We start from the raw sequence: 22,775 nt of genomic DNA, 5'->3' as shown, positions 1-22,775 counted from the left end.
GCTGATAGAATTTTTACCCCTTAGAAGAAACACGCAAAAGTGATAAACGTAAATTGGAAAAGGAATGTTGCAGAAGCAATGTATTGAAATTTGCATTCAGACAAAGAAACTACTCAAAGTAATCAGTTGGGATAAACTTCCACCTAGTCATGTGTGTGTGTGTGTGTGTGTGTGTGTGTGTGTGTGTGTGTGTGTGTGTGTGTGTGTGTGTGTGTGTGTGTGGCTGATAGTGCAGAAGTTTTGTTTTTCTTCATCATATTACTAATACTAAATGGTAAATGTTTAAGGTTATTCTGGAAACTACTAAGCTTTTATACCAACAAAAGGAATTGTTCAAGTTATAGACCAGAATGGATTAAAAAATTAATGATGATCATAATGGCAGAGAAGAAAGGTGTATGGATTGGTTATAAATTATCAGGTGGGAAAGGTGGGAAGGGCTATGAGTCCCACAGTAAATATAAATTAGTCTATAATGAAGTTACTCAGGGAATTAGGAATGCCAAGGCAGATTGCAAGAAGCCCATAGCAAAAAGTGCAAAGAACGGCAATGAGGGTTTCTTCAATTATGTTATCATTAAAATGAAAGAAATCAACAACCATATTGGTTCACTTGACTTTTTCTTGATTGACTTGATTAGTAAAGTAGTGGCAAATGATGCAAGAAATACAGCATCAGCCAAAAACTTCCTATATCACCTGTACTTACTCTAACAGTTTCTAATTCTTCCTTGAATGCATTAAAACCACCTACTTCTACAGCACCAGATGGAAGTTTGTTCTAACAATCAACTACTTGTTGACTGAAGACAAATTTCTGCCCAATTATCCTACAACCATCTTCAGTATGAATTTATGTCCCCTCGTGTGCACAGTCCAAGCAAGAGGAAGGATTCCATTGGCATTGAGCTTACTCAATTCTCTAAATGGATTGAGTTCTTAAACTCAATTATGAATGGATTGAGAATGTTAAACACTGCAATCAGATCTCTCAGTATCTAGTCTCCAGATGCTAAAATTTGCAGAACTGAAGCCTTTCTGCTAAGAGCACCCTTTTGTTCACCTCAGCAAATTTGTTGCTCTTCTCTGCACCCACTCCAACAGATCCACATCCTTCTGCAAATAGGGCTGCTAGACCAGTATGCATGTTAAGGTTGTGACCTAAGTGGGATAATCACCTCCTTATCGCTACTGGAAAATTAATGTACAGGTGGGCCTCAATTAACGCGATTAATTCGTCCCGCGAGCGCATCGTGCAAAACGGAAATGCGTTAATCGAATATAATAACCAATAGGAAAAATTATAATTGGTTCTTGACCTTCTGGAGGGTCCATAAAGAATTTTAAAAATACCTTTTAAATAACTTTTTAACTGTATATAATGTAAAAGATAATGAAAATAATTATGGAATTAAATGTTTATTGCATGAAACAGCGGTTCTTAAACTGTGCGCCGCGGAATATTTTAAATTTTTGAGGGAAACAGCGATACTCGACATCTGTCAGACACCGCGCGAACTACTAGCTCGAGATAGTTCACAGTTTCAGCATTTCTTATTAAGTTGTTTGGACCTAACTACTAAACGAAACGCCTCCGTAGCCGAGTGGGCGGGAGTGCAGTAGCACACGCTGAGTAGACCGGGGTTCAAGCCCCTGAATACGGTCGATCTGCCAACCCGCACTGGACCAGCGTGGCAGATTATGGTCCATTTCCCTCAACATGAATTGTTGAGGAGGCTTCCATCCTGCAGTGGGTTGATAATGGCTGCACTTTTATTTTTTTTTTACTAAACGAAACTGTTAGGTATTTCTTTTGGTCTGGGTGCGCCTTGAAAAAATTACTGAGACATTAAAGGCGCCGTGAACCGAGAAACTTTGGGAACCTCTGACATAAAATACACAATGAAGAAATTACTGTTGCGGAAATATTTGAACAGTGTTGACTTTCTCTTTTCATCAATCAATTTCCGATAGCCGACAACAATCTTCTTCTGGGCCCTGGCGAAATAAATATCACAGAGAACATCAAACCTTTTGTTTGAGGTTCTATGCGATACGAAAGATTTCATCTAATTCTTTTACCGTTTATCGGTAAAAGAATTAGATGAAATTATTCTTTTACCGCGGTAACATATTCATCTGGCTCATTTAAAAATTTGAATTTTTAAATGCAAGTCTGCATTGACTTTATTAGCAGGAGACAAACACGTCTTCTTCCGATGGTTAATGGAACACACCGAGGCGGCCAGAAGGCAAACGTTTGTTTATTGACCGTACGACTCGCGGTAAGCTTAACGCGCGATTCAAATCTTTATCAATTATCGCATAAAAAAAAAAAGATCGCGTTAACTGGAAATTTGCATTGTGTAAAGTGAAAAGTGATATCATTTTTCAAATAGTGTTAACTGAATATCGTGTTAATCGAACTCGCGTTATGCGAGGCCTAGCTGTATATCATTGACAAAACCACGTGTCATGTCCTGACACCTGTTTGCACTGCTCAGAGAACTTTATATCTGATTGCACAATTACCCCCAGGTCTTTTTCATTCTTCGCTACCCTAAGTGTAGTACCACACAGTTGATAAGTTATTCTGGTGTTATTGTTACCCTTGTGCAGTACCTTGCATTTGTCAATGTTAAATTTCAATTGCCACTTCTATGCCCATCTACCTAATTTATCTAGATCACTTTTTTATGAAAACCCCTTTTTAAGAGCACCACCATGTAATTCTTCCTCTTGTTCAGATTACAAACCCGAGGGGGCATAGATTAAAACTGAGGAAAGACAGTTGTAGAACAGATGTGCGGAAATTTGTCTTTAGCCAGTGGGTAGTTGATTGCTGGAACAAACTTCCATCTGTTGTGGAAGTTGATAGCCTTAAATAAATTTAAGGCAGAACTAGACAAACATTTGGAACAAATGGATCATTGAAATGTGGTTTTTTTTTTTTTTTTTTTTAAAGATGCTATATAAGCTTGCCTTCTTGCATCATATGCCTCTACTAATGCTAATGAAATTGATGTGGGTATTTCAATTTTAATGTTTGGGTTTGATGAATAATACAAAGGTGAGCAGGGTAGGTAGCATTAGCATTAGTAGAGGCATATAATGCAAGAAAGCAAGCTTATACAACAACAGCCAAAAAAAAAAAAAAACTTCCCATTTCACCCATCCATTCGCTCCAAAAATTTTTGGCTATTTCTTCCTTGAATTTCTTTAAGCTATCAACTTCCACCACCACAGATGGAAGTTTGTTCCAGCAATCACCCATCCACTGGCTATAGTCAAATTTCTGCACATCAATTCTACAACTGTCTTTCCTCAATTTGCAGGTGCCTAATCTCCAGATGCTGCAGTTTGCAGAACTTAAGTATTTCTTGGTAAGAGCATCCCTTTGTTCCCCTCACCAATCTCGTTGCCCTTCTCTGTACTCATTCCAGCAGCTCTACATCCTTCCTAAAATGAGGCCTCCATACCTGTATGCAGTAATCAAGGTGACCATCACCTTATATATACCTTATGCGATGGTCACCTTACCTCAGGTGACCATCACCTTATACAAAGGGGTAATCACCTTATCCCTGCTAGCAAAATTCCTGTATACCATTAACCATGGGCTGTTCTGGCAGCCTGCTTACACTGCTCAGAATACTTCATATCTGGCTGCACAATAAACTCCAGGTCTTTTTAGTTTTCCACTACTCTGAGTGTTGTACCGCACAGTTAGTACATTATTCTGCAGTTACTGCTACCCATATGCAGTACTTTGCACTTGTCAGTAGGCGCCTCCGTAGCCAAGTGGGAAGGAGCAGCAGTGCATAGCACACGCTTCTTGATTAGACTGGGGTTTGAGCCCGTCATCACCAAATACGGAGGATGTGGAAAGGTCAAGGAATGATCACTGCATATTCCCGGAGCAATATGGCCTTAGTTGCTAATGCTCCTAAAAACCAAATAACAACAACAGCACTTGTCAGTGTTAAACTTCAGTTGTTATGCCTCGGGCTAACTTTTCTAGATCCTGTTGCAGTAGTTTACTGTCGTTAACAACCTGCAACCTTTGTATCATCTGCAAACTTCAACATTAAGCCTGATATAACTTCATCATGTATACCTTAGTCCACGAAGAGCAGTGTCCATTGATTGCCGCTCTCTGTCTTCTCACACTCAGCCATCCCTTTATCCATAGCAGCAATTTGCCCTTAATGTTATAAGGCTCCAATTTGTACAGCAGTCTTTTATGTGCAACAGTATCAAAAGTTTCCTGAAATCTAAGTATATGATATCAAAATTATTTTTTGCATCCAGTTCCTTAGTGACCACATTGTAGTATCCAGTCAAATTTGTCACACAAGACTTCCCCCTTAACAAACCAATGCTGTGACTGAACTATAACTGCAATCTTGTCTAGATGATCCTGCAGTGCTTCTTTAACCAGTGACTCCATTATTTTCCCCCCGGAACAGAAGTTAAACTAACAGGTCTGTAATTACTCATGTCACCTTTTGATCACCCTTTGCAAAATTGGGGATACATTTGCACATCTCTAGGCCATCAGGACCTCACCTGAATCTAGAGATTCCCTCATAATGGCTAAGCTTTGCTGCCTCCTTTAGTATAACTGGATAGATCCCATCCACCCCAGATTCCTTTCTTATGTTTAACTTAAACAGTTTCTCCACAACTTTGCTCTCAGTTATTACAAAATCCTTTAGTTCCCTGTTAATGTTTGATAAACTTCTGGCATTCCCCTGCCTAAATACTCCTCATGTGTGAATATAGATGCAAAATACTCATTCAGTTCGTCAGCTACCTGAGCAGAATTATTAACAGTCAAACCACTGATATCAAGTGGGCCATTCTGATTCATCCCCTTCCTTTTAGAGTTTACATAAGTGAAGAAGTCTTTGCTGTTTCTCTTTGCATCCTGTGCCAAAGATTTCTCGTAATGTGCCTTTGCTTGCCTAACCTCCTTTGTGACTTGATTAAATACTAGCTTATATCTGCCATAGTCTTCTGTGACTTTTTAATAATTTATATGTATCCCATGCATTTTTTCTTCTCTGCCACAAGTGTCATTAGTTCATCTGATATCCATTTAGGCCTAAACCTTGAACAGTATTTCTTAGTTAGTATGAAAAGCCTAGTAGCTTCCAAGTTTAATTCCTTAAATGCTTCCCATTTATAATTTGCAGTTGGTATCATCATCAGTTGACTGCACTGTATAGAATTTAAAAACTGTCAGAGACCACTGTAGAGGACTACAGTGGTCTCTTTACAAAAGCAAAAACTCCTTCTCTTTACCTCTGATGATAGTTACATCTTTGAGTAAATCCCACATCAGTACACTGTGATCACTGCCAACTAGTGGTTCCTTTATCTGCAAATTCTTAATGCATGAATAATTATGCTGATAATCAGATCAGGAGTATTACTCCCTCTGGTTACCTCTTGAACTTGCTGCTGTAGAAAACAATCATTCGATAAATCAAGAAAAGTATATCTGTGAAGTTAAAATTTCCAATTATAAAACAATCATATTTACTGGCCCACTCTATTTCTCTGTACAGTTGTTCGTTGTACTCGTCAGAGTCTTTAGGCCTATAACACACTCCTACCCTCATTTTTCCTTTGTCAATGCTTATATATTGTTGTTTGTTATTTGGTTTTTAGGAGCATCAAACTAAGGCCATATTGCTGCGGGGATATGGCGGTGGTCATTCCCTGACCTTTCCGTATTTGTTGGTCACGGGCTCGAACCCTGGTCTAATCAAGAAGCGTGTGCTACGCACTGCTGCTCCTGCCCACCTGGCTATGGAGGTGCCCCAATTATATCACACCAAACTGACTCAACAGTGCACTGTCTACCCATGTCAACTGGATACACTGCCTTAGATTTTGTTTCTTAATTAACAGCATAACCCCCTTCCCTTCCTATCCTGTCTATTCTTTCTGTACACATTGTACTCCCCAAATTCCAATTCTGCATTCCTTACATCTGTGTGACACCACGTCTCTGATATTCCAACAATATCCGCCTTCAATGTCTCAACCAGTACTTGAAATTCATGAAATTTATTTACTATACTCCTTTACTTTACTATAGTGTACATGCAAGTATATACGTACCTGTTCTTTACCCTTAGTCACCTTAACGCAGCCCATGTATTTACTTGTTCCATGATGATTCCCAGCACCTTGCTTTCCAGGCTGCTGCTCGTTCCAATAGCAGTGCAAGAATTACTTTAGCTCTGTTTGTGGCTACTGTTAATCTATTAGTGTGTGAATCCCCCAAGCTAGCAGTTTTCCAACCCACCTAATGCTGCCTCAGTAGTATCAGCAAATATTCTTGCACCCTTTCTATTTAAGTGTATCCCATCCCTGTAGAAGCAGTCTCTCCTGTTATCAAGCACAGACAAAGCTGAGAAAAAGTTACCCCATGAGCCTTGCACAATCTCTCCATGGCCAAATTGATTGACAAAACTCTCATCATATACTCCCTCCTATCATGTCTTTGCAGAATTGCAGACTCTTTCAAATTAAATCCTAACTCATGACTTTTTTTCAATATTGACCTGTACTTGTTAAGTAAATTTGCAGATCTCCTACTCTTAATGTCATTAGTGCCAATGTGTACAGCAACATCACCTTTTGTGCCCTTAAAAGATAATATCTGCTCTCCAATGTCATCAACATTTGCCCCGGGCAGACACACCCTGGTCCTATTCCACCTATTCGTTTTACACAATATATTTCCCATTTCCCTCACAATAGAGTCACCAACAATAACTAGCTCCTGTGGGACCAGCGCATTCTGCCTTGAAGATTGCCACTGTTGTCTGATGCACAGGAGTGAGCTCTGGTACTCAGTTGCGCAGCTGAGATCTTGATGGGCCCCTCCATTTTAATTCCTTCAAGGACATCTACCCTACTCCCAGGGTCCTGAGCTGGATATCATCATTCTTCTCTTTCTTGGTGATTCCCTTCTACTTCTGACTCTCTCTCTCTCTCTCTCTCTCTCTCTCTCTCTCTCTCTCTCTCTCTCTCTCTCATGGTAACTCGGGAATTTTTTTTTTTGGCATAAGCCTCAGGTTTCCTTGCACCATATAGCTAATAATAATAATACTCGTCAAGCTCTCACAGATGCCCAACAGAATGCTAAGTTGGCCCCTAATCTCTTCACACTCCCTGCACCTAGCACACAAAGACATCTTCCTTGGCTAGATCATGTCCTGTTTCAGAAAGTCTGCAAACATTTCACAAGTTGTACATTTTTTTAGGCCGTGATGTGTTGGAGGATCACCCCCTTCGGTTCTACCCCAAGCCACAGAATTCCCTCTAATATGTGGGCATTGCTTTGTTGCTCTAGTCTGAGGCATGATATCCATTTAAATTAATTTCATTGATTACAATGAAAATTAATAAATTTAATTGATTAATTGACGATACTGCACTAAGCTAATAGATACCTAAATGCAATGATATATGCAGTATAAGGCATTGGTCAGGCCACACCTTGAGTACTGTATACAGGTCTGGAGGCCTCATTTCAAGAAGGATGTAGAGCTGCTCGAACGAGTACAGAGAAGGGCAACAAGATTAGTGAATGGAACAAAGGGTTGCTCTTACGAAGAAAGGCTTAAGTTTTGCAAATTACAGAGCCTGGAGACTAGGCATCGGCGAGGTGATCTGATAGAGGTGTATAAGGCTTTGAATGGCTTGAGCATGCTCAATGCCGATGGGATTCTTCCTCTTGCTCAGAATAATCACCTGAGAGGGCATAAATTCAAATTGAGGAAGGACGGATGTCGGATAGATGTGCGGAAATTTGCCTTTAGCCAGCAGGCAGTTGGTTTGTGGAATAGACTCCCATCGCTTGTTGTTGAAGTTGATAGCCTAAATAAATTTAAGGCTCAGCTGGACAGGTATTTCGAACAAACGGAGGGGTGAAGTGGAAGTGGGTTTTTTTTTTTTTTTTTGGCTGATGCTGAATAAGCTTGCTTTCTTGCATCATATGCCTATACTAATGCTAATGCTAATGATATGTATTACGCTATCTTGTTTTATGTTATACCTTGTGCTGTTGAGTGTGAGATATACATTACACTATATCGTAATGATCACAACGTTCAATTGGTTAAATTAGTTAATGGGAGTAATTAGGGTGTGCTTCTTCAATAAGGCTTAGATAGATTATTTGGATGTGCTGAGAAATTGCAGCATTTTTAATACTGGAAAATGCCAGATCTTGAACCTGAATAGTGGTAAAGATAATGTACCACATGGGTAGCACTATTGACATAGCCAGGATTTTTTGTCATCAGGTACATTCACAAAAAAAGGCACCAGTTGCTTAATGCTAAAAAGCACCACAATACCAGATTTCAGCATCGGGGGGTACAGTGTACCTGCTGACCCTACACTGGCTATGCCACTGGGTAGCACCAAACTTACACTTGGGAATAACTATACAATCAGACATTAAGTTTTCAAAAAAATATAGACAGGCTTCTAGGACAGCATATGGGGATTTACCAGTGTTATACTGGTAAAACCCCATATGTCTCTACTGGCAAAGTTATGGATAAAACCTCATAACTTTGACAGTAGAAAATAAAACAATTGTTAGGCTACATCTTGAATATTCCACACAGGATTGGAGATCCCTTTTTTTTTTATATGTTCAGTTTATTGGAAATTAAGGAATACTGGTACAGTGGAATGTTTAATATTTACCTGGAAAAATCATGGTATTTAGTTATACTTAATTATCCCTGCACTCCTGTCTCAAATTAATTTGATAAAATTGATTTTTAATTGAATTTTTTGATAAATTTGTTTTCTTTTATATCAATTTAAAGCCTCGTCTATACCAAATGAAGAAGGAATTGATGAAGATTTAATATGGGCACAACTTCTCAGTTCTCGAGCAGCAGGGTATGCATTTTATATTATAGTTTGAATACTTCTTATCTGATAGTTTCAGCATTTCACAGATTATGAAATATAATTGTTATATTTCTCTTTTAACATTAATAATACAGGTATCATTACCATTTGAAGTGCCAGAGCAACCACTACTAGGACCAAAATCCATATGTGGCATATTCTTAACATCTGGCAAACTGATGCTGTCATTTTAAAACATTAAAATAAAATAGAAATGCATAATTAAAAATTGGAGAGCAACCACTTAGCCCAGGCTAAATGAAATCAGATTTTGGAATATAACTCATCTACCCCAGTGAGCCTGGTTACCATCCCCACCCGTGGGAGGTGGGTTTCTACTGTCTACTATTCAAATGTGCTCTCCATTGAAATACTTTAGCCACAAAATCATTAAAATATGTAAACAGTTGCATATCAGCAAACAGGACCCAGAGCTGATCCCTAAAAGACATCCCACATAATCTCTCTAAATGAGATCTCAAATCTAAATAAATATTACATTCTGACATCACATGACATGACATGACAAGTTGAAACAATACAAATGCCCTGGTTATACCCAGACAGTGATGTACAGAAGTTATGAAGCCAGAATAACAAAACACTGTGCTTGAAACAGTTACTTCTGCACAACAAAATTTTGAGCTTTATGCACTCAAGCACCAGAGGCATAGGTTAGGATGGGGACAAAGAAACATTCATATAAAAAATTCAAAGATCGATCCTCAGTTCCCTCCCATCCACCCTAATTACTGTTCTGAGGTTGGAGTACGATATCCTATTTTTTTCCTTAAAATTTTATGTTCCATAAAATATAACTGCTCTTCCAGGTATAAACCAAGGTATCTTCCCATTCTTACATATCTAAGGAGATGCCAGCTGCCCTTACAACAGGTGCCCTATTTAAACTCAGTCTGTTTTGAGCAGCATCTGCAGTCTTATGTGAAATTTGCAACTTATATAATTTTCTCCAATTTAGGAGACTACCCAACACATCTGAGGCAATAGCCTCAATTTGAGACCTTGAATTGCCAAATATCATTAAAGCAAGCAGATCAGCATAAGTATATACTGAATATTTTCTAAATGCTCATTTTAAAACCCATCAAAGGCCATGTTCCAGGCAAAGGGGTCTACCACCGAGCCCTCAGGACATCCATGCAAAATTTGACATCTTATCTGTGTAAACTTAGTTCTCACTGTAATTTCCTTATCTGAAAAATAACTCTTAAACAGAATACGAATTATCAGAACACTCCTAATTCTCACCAAAATATGCCCTCTACCACTAAAACCTGTCAAATGCTCCCTTGAAGTCCACAAAAACATTTACCTAGGATGTATCAATATAAATATGCCTGCACAGTTTTCACCACCCTGTATATGCCATCCTCTGTGGACTTTCCTTTTTTTGTATCCATATTGAACCTCAGTGGACATGTTTATTTGCATTCATAATCTTCAAACGGCTGACACAGTCTTTCATATTTTTTGCCAGTGGATCGATATGAACCTGGCTCAGTACATTTTGCTCAGGACTCTTAATTAACAATTTCAAGGAAGCAACCTTCCAAACCCAAGGGAAGGCACCAGGCAGGCGATCTGATTGAGGTGCATAAGGCCTTGAATGGTTTGAGCAAGCTCAGTGCTGATGGGATTCTTCCTCTTGCTCAGATTAAGCACCTAAAGGTGCATAGATTCGAATTGAGGAAAGACAGTTGCAGACTAGATATGCAGAAATTTGTCTTTAGCCAGCAGGTGGTTAATTGTTGGTGGTTAATTAATGGATCAAACTTCCAGTAGTCATTGTGGAAGTTGATAGCTTAAATAAATTCAAGGAAGAATGAGACAAACTTTTGGAGTGAAATGGGAAGACTTTTTTTTTTTTTTTTTGCTGCTGCTGCTGTATAACTTGATTTTTGCCTATGCCAGGGATTGGCAACCTTTTTTGAGTGAAGAGCCATTTTTGATCTAATTAAAAAAAAAAAAAGAGAATTCAAAGAGCCGCACCTCAGCTCGAGGAGAGGGGAATTTTTGTAAGAAATGGATTAGAGTGGAAGGTGTTTATTTAAAAAATATATATTATTATCTATATTTTGTATATATATATATATTATAAAAATATATATTTTGAAATATTTATTAATACTGAAAAAACGTAACAAACATCCAATTAGGTACGAATTAATGTGACTTTTGTTGCTGAACTCGCTGAGCTAGTCTCTCAACATCAGGCAAGTATGCCGTAATTTTCATCTTTAAACATGCTGAGAGACTCACATTGTTCAGACGATTTCTTGATTTATTTTTAATATAGTTCATGGTCAACAATATTTTCTCCTAGAAATACGGCGAACCAAAAACTGAAAGAAGTCCAAACGCAGATTGAACACAATTTGTTCAGTAATGCACTTTGTATTGTCTGTCATGGAACCAGAAATTATTGATCTTTCTTGATATTTTCTACCACCAAATCTCACTTTAAACTCATGCTACATTGTAATAAAACTGCCAATTTGATTAAATCTTTTCAAAAAATATATACCACTCAGTAGTATACTCTATCTTGCTTACAGAATTTTTCTGCTAGGGCACCTCACCAACCAGTAAAAGATTATTCCCCATCTTATGAGTTTATTGACACCAAATTTCACCAGTGTCAGCTCACTACTACATCAAAAAATATAGGCATTCAAAACTCTTCCATCCTTTTTTGATGATAGATTGTATTATTTAATTATTATTTAGTAATGCATCAATAACCTAAGAAATTCCCAATAATTAGTATAATACCAATAAATGAAACTTATCTCTAGTATATTATTATTAAAAATGCCTATCATTAGGATAAATATAATTAATATATCACTGGGAAAAGGATATCAAATTTTCAAATCCATGGATGTGCATGGGGGGGGGAGGAGTGAAAGTAATATGATTTATCATAAAATAAATTTAAATTCACCTAAACTGTCTTTTTATTGTTTTCCATTTTTTGGCAGTTGTTTCCAATATTTTAAGGGTAATAATGGTATATGCCATCTAGGTTCCAGTTATTAGGCACATTAGTGTATACACATAAAGTACCTGATTATATACAATAATTGAACTCCTAGCAGATGGATTTTCATTATACAGTATTTTATATTTGGCTCTTTTAGAAAAATTTCGTTGAGTCATCCCAAATTTCATTAAAATTTTACAAATAGAAATCTGGAAATGATTATTTCTTTGGCCATCTGTCTGCATATAATAACTCAACTCCCAGTGGATGGATTTTTATATTTGGCCATTTTAGAACAATTTGTCAAGTCTTCCCAAATTTCATTAAAATTGGATCAATAAAAATTCAGTAATTATTATTATTATTATTTTTTTTTCATACTTATCATATAGGTTCTCTAATATACTGTATATTGTAGCTTAAAACACTGGACTTTGTTGAGAAAATTAGGTAAATCAGACAAGAGCAAGGTATGTCAAGAAACTATCAGTGAAACTATGAAAATAAGAGTGGAGGATGATGTGAAAAGAACAAGAACAGGCAGTAAAAAGGGCAGGGAAAAACCACAGAAAGATGTTCAAGAAGTTAGAGTTTGAAGAAAAGATGTCCTGCTTTGAAAAGTGTGAAGAGGAATAATCTGAGAAGTTGGGAATTAAACTGCATAAAGAATAGAAGATAAACACTTAATATGGACCGTGACTTTATGCCAGATACTATGGCACAATTAAACAGCCTATTTTTTAGCATATCACAAAGACATATTATATAGTTGAAGTATCAGTTGTAACTCTTTGTTGACTGACAGATTAACTAGGTTGTTTTTCAGATTTCTGATGGGTGCTTCTTGTGGTGGAGGCAACATGCAAGTCAATGATCATGATTATCATACTGTTGGACTTCGGCCTAGACATGCATATTCAGTTTTGGATGTCCAAGATATACAAGGTCTCAGGTAAGTGTAATAATATTAAAATATTTTTATATTTCACAAAAACATAGTGGCTAAACATTACTGGTAACCTTTTAATAAATAAATAAATAACTTAACCACATTTGTGTAGTGGCACCATATCACAAATAAATTGCAACTGTACTTCTCTAATATTAAGGGGCAATATCCAAACAACTGATATTGCATCCCAAATAGCATCAATCCTGAGAGATTAAAGCCAGTGTACTTTGAGGACTTTGAATATATTTTATGAATAATTCCACTTTATTTGCAAATGGGCTAAAAATTTGTGATTCCATGCACAGAAAACCAGAGGAATCTTACAAAATATTCACTATACAAGTGACCAAGCACAGAAATACAAAGTTCAGTTACAAAATAACCATTAAAAACAAAATATCAGAATATAAAATTAATCATAATTAAAAAAAAACAAGACTACAAATTAAGCATAACATAAAATGACATCAGCATACTAGGGTCGGCACTTGCACACCTGTCCTTTACATACAGTAAAATTGGCCAAGATGTCATCTCGATATGACTTGTCAATAGACCATAGGTCAGTGTCGATGTTGAGCGAGTTGAGTGTGTCCAAAGTCACATTTGGGAAGTGCCTACTGAAACTGTAACCTCTGGAGTCTTGAGCACAAAGAGGGGGTACTGCAGAGGTGTCTTCCTGGCAAACACCAACCGTGTTCCAGATGTTCATGTAATCATGCTTAGATGAACACAGATGAAAAAGAAGAAATGCCTTTATTTTCCATACATGGGCTCTGTGGACTGTGGGAATATATTGCAGGTTGGAACAGAGTGCAGAATTGGATGTTGTATAGATCTGGTGAGACCACAAGTTCAGCACCCAGAATTCTAGACCCCATAGTTTCTTGAGGCTGGTGGGAGGTGCAGCAGACAAAACATCTCCATGGCATAGGAGAGCATGCTACTGAAGTACATTTCAAGGTATTTCCTGATTATTTGTATATTGTGAGTTCTGCACAGATCTGTTTTCATTCCCCAGAAGGCTCGCAAGGCTTTGAAATACTGAGCTTGATTTGAATTTGATTATCCAAAACTTTAATTTTTTTGTAAACTCAGCTTGCATAATACTTGCCAGCACTCTAACCAGATGTTTATTCTAAGTACTATTTATGAGCTACTAATTACAGCCCATCTAAGAAATATCAAATTAACATTTTGAAAAACCAGCATATTCAGTTGCATATATACAAGAGTTCCTTAACTTTTACAGATTGATGTATTGTATCAAACAAAAAAAAAAAAAAAAGACATAGGACATAGAAATGGCTGGACATATCGACTACTTTTCCACAATTAAATTGTTCAGTTTGTTTTGGTACATACCATAATATACAATAAAAATTCATGGGCTATATTTCCCTTATCTTTTGATACATATGTACTTAGTTTACGAAATTCCTACTGAATATTTGTATTTAATATACTCATAGATGAAATGAACATAAAAAATAATTGTACTTCTCATCTAATTTTTAATTTGTAATAAGTTTCTCATGAATTGGAGGGTTATATTTGAAAGAATACTGCAGAAGCTAGTAGTATTGGACTTAACAATGACAAGATTATTTTTGTCATTGCCAAGCCCATGTGGTGGTTATTCCTGTGTGGTTAACAGTGTAGTTGATGTTAGTATTAGCAAATGATGCAATAAATCAAGTTTATACGGCATCAGCTAAAAAAAAAATACCAACACTTCTCATATCACCTGTCCATCCACTTTAACAGAGTGTCTAGTTCATCCTTGAATTTACTCGAAACTACCCACTTGTACACCAGATGGAAGTTTACTCCATTGTCAGCCAGCAGCTACCTGCTGGCTGATGACAAATTTCTGCACATCTACCCTGCAACCTTCCTCCACATAGTCTAAGCAGAAGGAGGGATTCCATCAGCATTGAGCTTACTCAATCCGTTCAAAATCTTAAACTCAGATCTCCTTGCAAGTGTCTTGTCTCCAGACACTGCAAATGTGGCTTCCAGACCTGTATGGAGTACTCAAGATGTGGCCTAGCAATTATCCCATTGCCTTATACAGTGGAATAATCACTTCATGTATTTGGTTTTACCAAATAATTCCTTTGATACTAAAGAAATTATTTACTGGTTTGTGTATTTCCATGAAATTATTGAAATTCCTACCACCACCTGAAAATTTTAGAAAAACTTTTGGAATCCATTCATAAGAAATGCCTAATTTTGACACACTTTTTTTTTTTTTTTCCATCATGCCTATTGCCAGTTTATGATACCATGTCTTTGGCATATTTTTTATTAGTTTATGAAATCATAATATTTCTGTCTTACCTCAACACTGGATTATAAAACTCCCTTTTCTACTTAAAGGGAAGCTCTGGAGAAGGAAATATGAATCAAGTATGAAGGAGATAAACTTCAGAAGTAGTACTGAAGGACATCACAAAATATGGTCTACAGGAAGCTGTTTTTTTTTTTTTTTTTTTTTTTTTTGAAATAGGTGGAATGATGGAATAGATGCATAGTTAGAAGTATAATATATTGAAAAATAGCCCCCTTGTGATGATTTGAACAAGCTTCTTTATAACAAATTTACTTGGTTATTCTTGGCCATTTCTTGTGTTATGTCAGCCATGCATTGGGGTAATCAGTCATTTTGTGTTACTGCCAATATTTAATTCAGTACCACAAATGACAATGAATTCACATTTGATTTGTGGCAACAATTTACTAATATTTTAAATCCTTAAATGATGTTTTCAGCTTGTGGGGTAAAATTATTATTATGAATAAGAGCATGTAAATAATAAGATTAAACATAATTTCAATTATTCCATACTGAAACAGCTTTTATAGAATGTGGATTCAGGCATTTAACAGAGGCACTGTTCAAATTAGATCTATATGCAATCAGAGAACCACATGTTCTGAAATGTAATGTTTGGTTTCATGTATCTTGCCAGAATATGGAATAAAATGCTAAATATTATAACATGGATGCAAGTGTATTTAGACTTAATTTTTATTTTTAACAGATACCCTTCTTTTCCTCCTTAACATTGAATATTCGTTTAAGATGAAGTTTGTCACTTTCCCAGCAGATCCATCACAACCCATATGCATCTATTGGCCTCATTGATATTCCGGCCTCCGTAGCCAGGTGGGAAGGAGCAGCAGTGCGTAACACACGCTTCTTGATTAGACCGGGGTTCGATCCCATCCACCAAATATGGAGCATGTGGAAAGGTCAGGGAACGATCACCGCATATTCCCGGAGCAATATGGCCTAATGCTCCTAAAAACCAAATAACAAACATAGAAATTCCCACCTTCTTGTCACTAAAAATTTAAGCACACTTGTATTCTCCATCTAGTTAAGAAAGAGTCTTTCTCAGTTGCTTTTGATTTTTTATGAGTTTATTTAAACTATTCAGTTTATCAGTATTTAAATTAACAGCTTTTGTAGGATTTACATTTATGATATGAATTTCACCTTTTCTTTGAAAAATAAACTTTTCCATATACAATTTTTTTTTTTTTTTTTTTTTTTTTTTTTGCTTATTTTTTGTAATTACAGTCAGTCCTCGTATAACACTTGTTTACACTACACGAATTCGATCATACACGATTTATAAATAGGGGAACGATATCTTATATAACACGAACCGAATTCGCTTATGCACGATTCACCTTTGTGTTTACAAGAAATGGCAGTCGGACGCGGAATCACCCCAACCGAACGTAACACGATAGGAATGAAGAGAAGATTCTGGAAATGTATTTGTTTTAGGGGAAACACATTTCACAATAATAACGTAAAAACCAACACAATTCCAGCTATCGGTATACATAATCGCAAATGCAATTAGATTGAGTCTACTACCAGTTTATAACAGATTCCACTAGCGGAAACGCAACTGGAAATTGTTTTTATTGTTTTATGGTAGTAACCCCTAGAAATGTGAGGTGTTGATAGTGTATCTCTGCCTTTACGGTGTTGTTTATTCAGTTATTACACGCACGCAGCTTTGTTTATGTGTATCAAGCGTGCCTCCTCGTTTTGTAATTGTGCTTTATTCCCTAAAAATGAGTAAAATACTTAAAAGGTGTGAAAAGAAAGCATCCTGGTGAAGACACTGCAGATTCAGAGAGAAAAAAAAAAAGCAATATCGATAAACAGAGGCGGACTGGGTCAAAAATTCTTACCCGGGGAAATTTATAGTGGCCTCATACTATGGTTTATGGCCAAAATCACACCGGCCTCCGGCCCACTGGGGTTTCCCTGGTAAGGCTTATGGCCAGTCCGCCTCTGTCGAAAGAGAAAAAATATGAAATTGTGAAACGCTTTGAGTGAAATGAAAGACCATGTGATATTGCACGTGCTACAGGCCTAAATGAGGCAACCCAGAGAATTACAAAGAATGCAGAGAAAATAAAAACAACTTTCATAGCAGGAACAACTCAAAGTGTAATTAAAATCCATTAGATTAACACACAAAGCATTGGAAGAGATGGAACGGCTGTCATCTGTTTGGATAGAAAATCAAACAAAAAAACAAGTTTGCTTACGATAGAAGCAAAAGCATTAGCAATATTTTATTACATAATAGTCGTAATAAAATACGTAAGTATTTTATTCATAAAACTACTTACGTATTTTTTATTATTTATTATATTATAATAAAATATAATATAATAATAATAATAAATATTATAAAAAATTATAATATTTTTATTACGTATTTTAATCGTTATAAAATACGTAAGTATTTTATTACGATTATTTATTGTGTTTGGTAATGTTTTGGTTACCAATGTGTGTTCAATCTTGGGTGGTCGGCACCTAACCCTATTTTTCCCATAGGGCCTGTTGTTTATATTGCACGATTTTGCATTGCACGAGGGTTTCTTGGAACACAACTATCGTGCTATATGAGGACTGACTGTATTAACATTGTAATGTTGTTTATTGATTTATTTATGATATCTGTTTGTTTAGATTAGTACGACTTAGGAATCCATGGGGTCATTATTCTTGGCGTGGAGATTGGTCAGACGAGTCTCCACTATGGACACCACAGCTTCGAGAACAGCTGATGCCACATGGAGCTGATGAGGGACTTTTCTGGATGTCATTTCAAGATGTGTTGAAGTTAGTACTTTTTTTTTTTTTTTTTTTTTTAGCATATGTAAGTAGGTATAAAATATTTTTACTTTGTGTTTAATGTTACTTAAGCAGTTCGTGCAACTCAGCTCAACCTTTTTTTTTTTTTTTTTTTTTTTTTTTTTCAATTTGTAGACTGCCTAACAACCAATAGAAAACTCTACAGACCAGCAATTATAAAACACTGTCTAGTTACTATGTATTAGCATTAGCATTAGTAGAGGCATATGATGCAAGAAAGCAAGCTTATGCAGCATCAGCCAGATAAAAAAAACTTCCACTTCACCCCTCCGTTCGTTCGAAATACCTGTCCAGCTGAGCCTTAAATTTGTTTAGGCTATCAACTTCCACAACAAGGGATGGAAGTCTGTTCCATCAACCAACCACCCGCTGGCTAAAGGCAAATTTCCGGACATCTATCCTACATCTGTCTTTCCTCAATTTGAATTTATGCCCTCTTAGGTGATTATTCTGAGCAAGAGGTTTTTGCTAGTATTAATGCTAGTATTAGCATTAATATTGATGAATGCTAATCAGTACAAGGAAGCAGGCTAAGCATCAACTTTAAAAAAATTAAATTAAAAAAAACCCCATCTGTTTGCATCCAAGTATTTGTCTCATTCTTCCTTAAATATATAAAAGCTCTATAATTATCATTTTTTTTAAATTTAATAAATACCTCCTTAATTTAAAAAAAAACACAAATTTCTTAAAAAGTGATTTTTGGGAATATCACCTAATTAATTAGCTAAAAACATTTCATGGTTGGTAAATGGTAAGTGATATATGCATGCACATAAAACATGTTAAAAAAAACATCAAAACATGAGGTCTCTTCAGAAGGTGTGATTTACAGTTTTTGTTTTTTTTGAATTTGTGTTATTAATTGATGGGGAGATGACATCAAGGGAAGTGTTACAGCTTCACTGAGAGGTTCCATTATAAACTGGGTTTAGGCAGAAAATGATGTACAACCATTTGAAACCATTAACCATTTTCACATCGAATAGTAAATTTAATGCATATGCAGGTTGCATATGCATCAAAACTGCCTTCAATTTTGATAATTTAATTAAATATTGTTGCCCATCTATTAAAATATTGTCAAGTTTGGCATCAGATGGCCCTAGAATGGGTGTTTTGGTGAGGGGGAGATTGATTATCTAAAGGCAGTATTCAAGGCCTTTTTTAAAATTATATTTAAAGTAAAGTATATTTTAACTGAAATTTACTTTAAATATAATTTTTTATATTTAATTAAGTCTTTTTATTATTAGTCCATGTTTTTTTAGCAAATACAGCAGTCAGCAGTGGTGGAGAAGCCTATATTTGTTTATGCAGACTTCATTACACATTAGATTGAAATCTGCTATGATAACCCAATTTCAAATTTGTGATAACTTTAAATGAGGTACTGTTAATGATATATAGGAATTTTGTAAGTAACAAAAAAAGAGGTAATTATCCTACCCAAATTAATGATCAGATCACATTTCAAATACAGTAATACCCCGAAGTTACGCGATAGGTGGGTCCGACGAAAATCGCTTAGGTCGAATTCGCGTAAGTCGGGGTGCAACTTTGCATATAAATACATATAAATTTTGTTTAATTGGGACCAAGGACTAAAAAAATACTAGTTTAGAAGAAAAATATTTAATAAAATTGCAGTTCTTTATACATATTAATACAAAATATGTATTAAAAAAATAAATGAGTTACGTAAAAAAGTTATTTCGATGTCGATGGCTTCATAAAATCTAACAAATTCGTCTGACGACACAGCGCCTTCTTTTTTTCACGCAGAATTTCTTCGTAGCAAGCTAATAATTTTTTTATTCCTTGATTTGTAGCTATAATGTGTTCTTCGTTGGAGTCTGTGTTTTCTAAAATTTTTAAGCCCTTTTCAATTGAGCTGAGACCTGTCAAGCTTGCAATTGTCATGTGCTTTTCTGGTGGAACTGGGTCTGAAGTGTCAGATACTTCAGTGACGTTTTGCTCACGCATCTCTATGAGCTCATTCATTGTCAGCTCCTGACTATGTGAATCCAACAGCTCATTGACATCATCACCATTGACTTCCAAATCTAATTGCCTGGCAAGATTAACAATTTCTTCTATCACATGAGCGACATGATCAGTTTCTGGAGTTGTTTTCATCTCGTTTTTGAAAAAAAAAGGGACAAAGTTTCTTCCAGACACCATTCAATGTTTTTTTTGTGAATTTCATCCTAAGATTCTTCAATGATTCTTACGGCATCTAAAACATTGAATTGTTTCCAAGAGTCTTTAACAGATATCTCACTATTTTGTCTCGTAGCTTCATTCAGAAGCACAAATGAACAAACACCTCGTGTAGTAAGCCTTGAATGTTTTGATGACTCCCTGGTCCATCAGTTGAAGCAAGCTGGTTGTGTTTGGAGGCAAAATTAGGGTGGAAGGAGGGTGACCGGTGCATTGTCAATAAGAAGCATCACTTTAAATGGAATCTGTTTAGACTTGCAATAACGTTCAACTTCGGTTATGAAGTGGTGACCAAACCAGTCCTCAAAAATGGAAGCTTTCCCCCAAGCTTTATGATTTGACTTCCAAATCACTGGTAAGCTAATTTTAGATATATACCAAACGAAAAAATCAATAACAGCATAACTCCGAGTTCACTTAAGTTGGAGTAGTGTAAGTCGGGGTATTACTGTACTTTATATAGGTCTGGAAGCCTCATCTGTAATGGTACCACAAATAAGGTAAGTGAGGCTAAGGCTGTGCATGAGAAAGCATTGACTAAGAGAGCAAAGAATGGGGATGACAAGGAATTTTTTATGTATATGAATACAATGAAGAAGAAAACTAATCAATTTGGGCCCTTTGCACTGGGTGTGGGGAAAGCCTTAAATAATCCAGCTGTGTTGCAGATGAAGTGAGTAGATACTTTGCATCAGTCTTTACTGACGAAAGACCCTTCATGCTGAAACAAGGTTGGGCTAAGCCATATGTAATTAGAGATTTCCTAATTACAGATGAATGTTTATTAAAAAAACTTTTGCACATGAAGGCAAATAAGACTCCTGGATTTGAAGTATATGCCCAGTAATTTTGAGTGATACTGCTAGAAGTGTATTGAATCATTCAGGTTAATTATGACGGTACCTTTGGACTCAGAGGAGGTTCCTTTAGATTGGAGAAGTTCCAACTTATTGCCAATATATAATGGTGATTCTAAGAGTGACGTTGGTAACTATGAAGTAGTTGGTCTGACTTCAGTGGTAGGAAAAATCTTAGAAGCAATGATTAAGAATGCAATAAATATGGCATTCTGAAGGACACAGAACATGGTTTTGTTAAGAGAAAATCATGTTTAACTAACTTAGTAGGCTATTTTGACACAGTTACTCACAATTTTGACATAGTTCATTTGGATTTTAGCAAAGCATTTTCAGTCCCTCATGCAAGGTTACTATATAAGCTGGAACAGGTTTGGATTACTGGAAAGATTCTAAGATGGATTGCCTGGTGGCTGCAGAGCAGAAGGCAGAGCAGAAGGCAGAGCAGCGGTTGTGATTAATGGATATTCTTCAAATTGGTGTAATGTCAGAAGTGGGATCCTCCAAGAATTGGTTCTTGGACTACTGTTGTTTCTCATTTTCATAAACATCAATGAAGGAATAAAAGATGTGATGTCAAAATTTGCAGATTGGTAGAGTCATCAATGATCAGTGCCAAACAGCGCTCCTTCATAATGACTTGAACAGATTTCAAAGATGGTCGGAGAAGTAGCAGCTGTGTTTTAATTAAGCAAGATGCAAGGTTACACTTGGGGAATAGCAACACCAAAATAAATTATATGCTTGGTGGGGTTGAATTAAAAACAGTGGAGGAAGAAGGGGAATGTGGGAATTACATTACAGGCAGATATGAAGTTTCCTCAGCAGTGCAGATAGGCAGCCAGGAAAGCTCATGGTGTCCTATCGATGATTTATTGAACATTATCCTGTAGAGAAGGGAGGTCATAATCCCACTGTATAAGGCAATTATAAGACCACATTTGGAATACTATCTTCATGTATGGACACCTCATCTGCAAAAAAGACATTGAGCTTCTTGAAAGGGTCCAAAGATGGGCAACTCACATGGTGAGATTGGCAAAAGGGTAATCCATACAAGGAAAGACTTCAATTATGTGGGCTACAGAGCTTTGTCAACCAGCCACCTAAGAGGGGTGCCCAATTGAGGTTTATAAAGCTCTGAGAGGGGTAAGTAAAATTAATGAAGGCAGAATTCTCAGTTATAAAGAATTGCAGAACTAGGGGCCATAAATTAAAATTACAGGGGATTGAGTTTAGACTAGATTGTAGGGAGTTTTCTTTTAGTCAACAAGTCATTGTTTGCTGGAACAAGTTGCCCTCTCAAGTAGTTGAGGCTGACAGTTTGAAAAAATTCAAAGGTCAACCAGATAGTTACATAGAGATATGCTTACAGGAGTGGGGACATGTTCTCGCTTTCTGTGGTGACTCTCTGTCCCCACAAACAAGGAGAGAGAGAGAGAGAGAGAGAGAGAGAGATTCAAACTAAAGAAAAATAATTGAATGAATGTAAGAATATTTGCCTTTAGCTGCAAACAGATTAAAAAATTTTAAATGGTTATCTATGAATGCAAGAATAGCTGATGAAAGCAGCTATTGGATATTAGT

At 36.4% G+C, this 22,775-nt stretch overlaps 1 protein-coding gene across 1 annotated transcript in view; it reads left to right on the top strand.

Annotated features, from left to right (window-relative positions):
- The window catches only part of LOC150078068 (calpain-15-like), a 190,113-nt gene that overhangs the window by 117,584 nt on the left and 49,754 nt on the right, over nucleotides 1–22,775 (top strand). The window contains exons 9-11 of the mRNA XM_090384450.1: nucleotides 8,865–8,940; nucleotides 12,783–12,908; nucleotides 17,923–18,075. Of these exons, the coding sequence (XP_090240576.1) occupies nucleotides 8,865–8,940; nucleotides 12,783–12,908; nucleotides 17,923–18,075 (355 nt within the window). The remainder of the gene's footprint in view (nucleotides 1–8,864; nucleotides 8,941–12,782; nucleotides 12,909–17,922; nucleotides 18,076–22,775) is intronic.

Source organism: Mastigoproctus giganteus, chromosome 11 (genome assembly GCF_048544385.1).
Source record: "Mastigoproctus giganteus isolate SK-2022 chromosome 11, ASM4854438v1, whole genome shotgun sequence".
In the NCBI taxonomy this organism is placed as follows: Eukaryota; Metazoa; Arthropoda; class Arachnida; order Uropygi; family Thelyphonidae; genus Mastigoproctus; species Mastigoproctus giganteus.
This window is presented reverse-complemented; position numbering and strand designations above follow the sequence as displayed.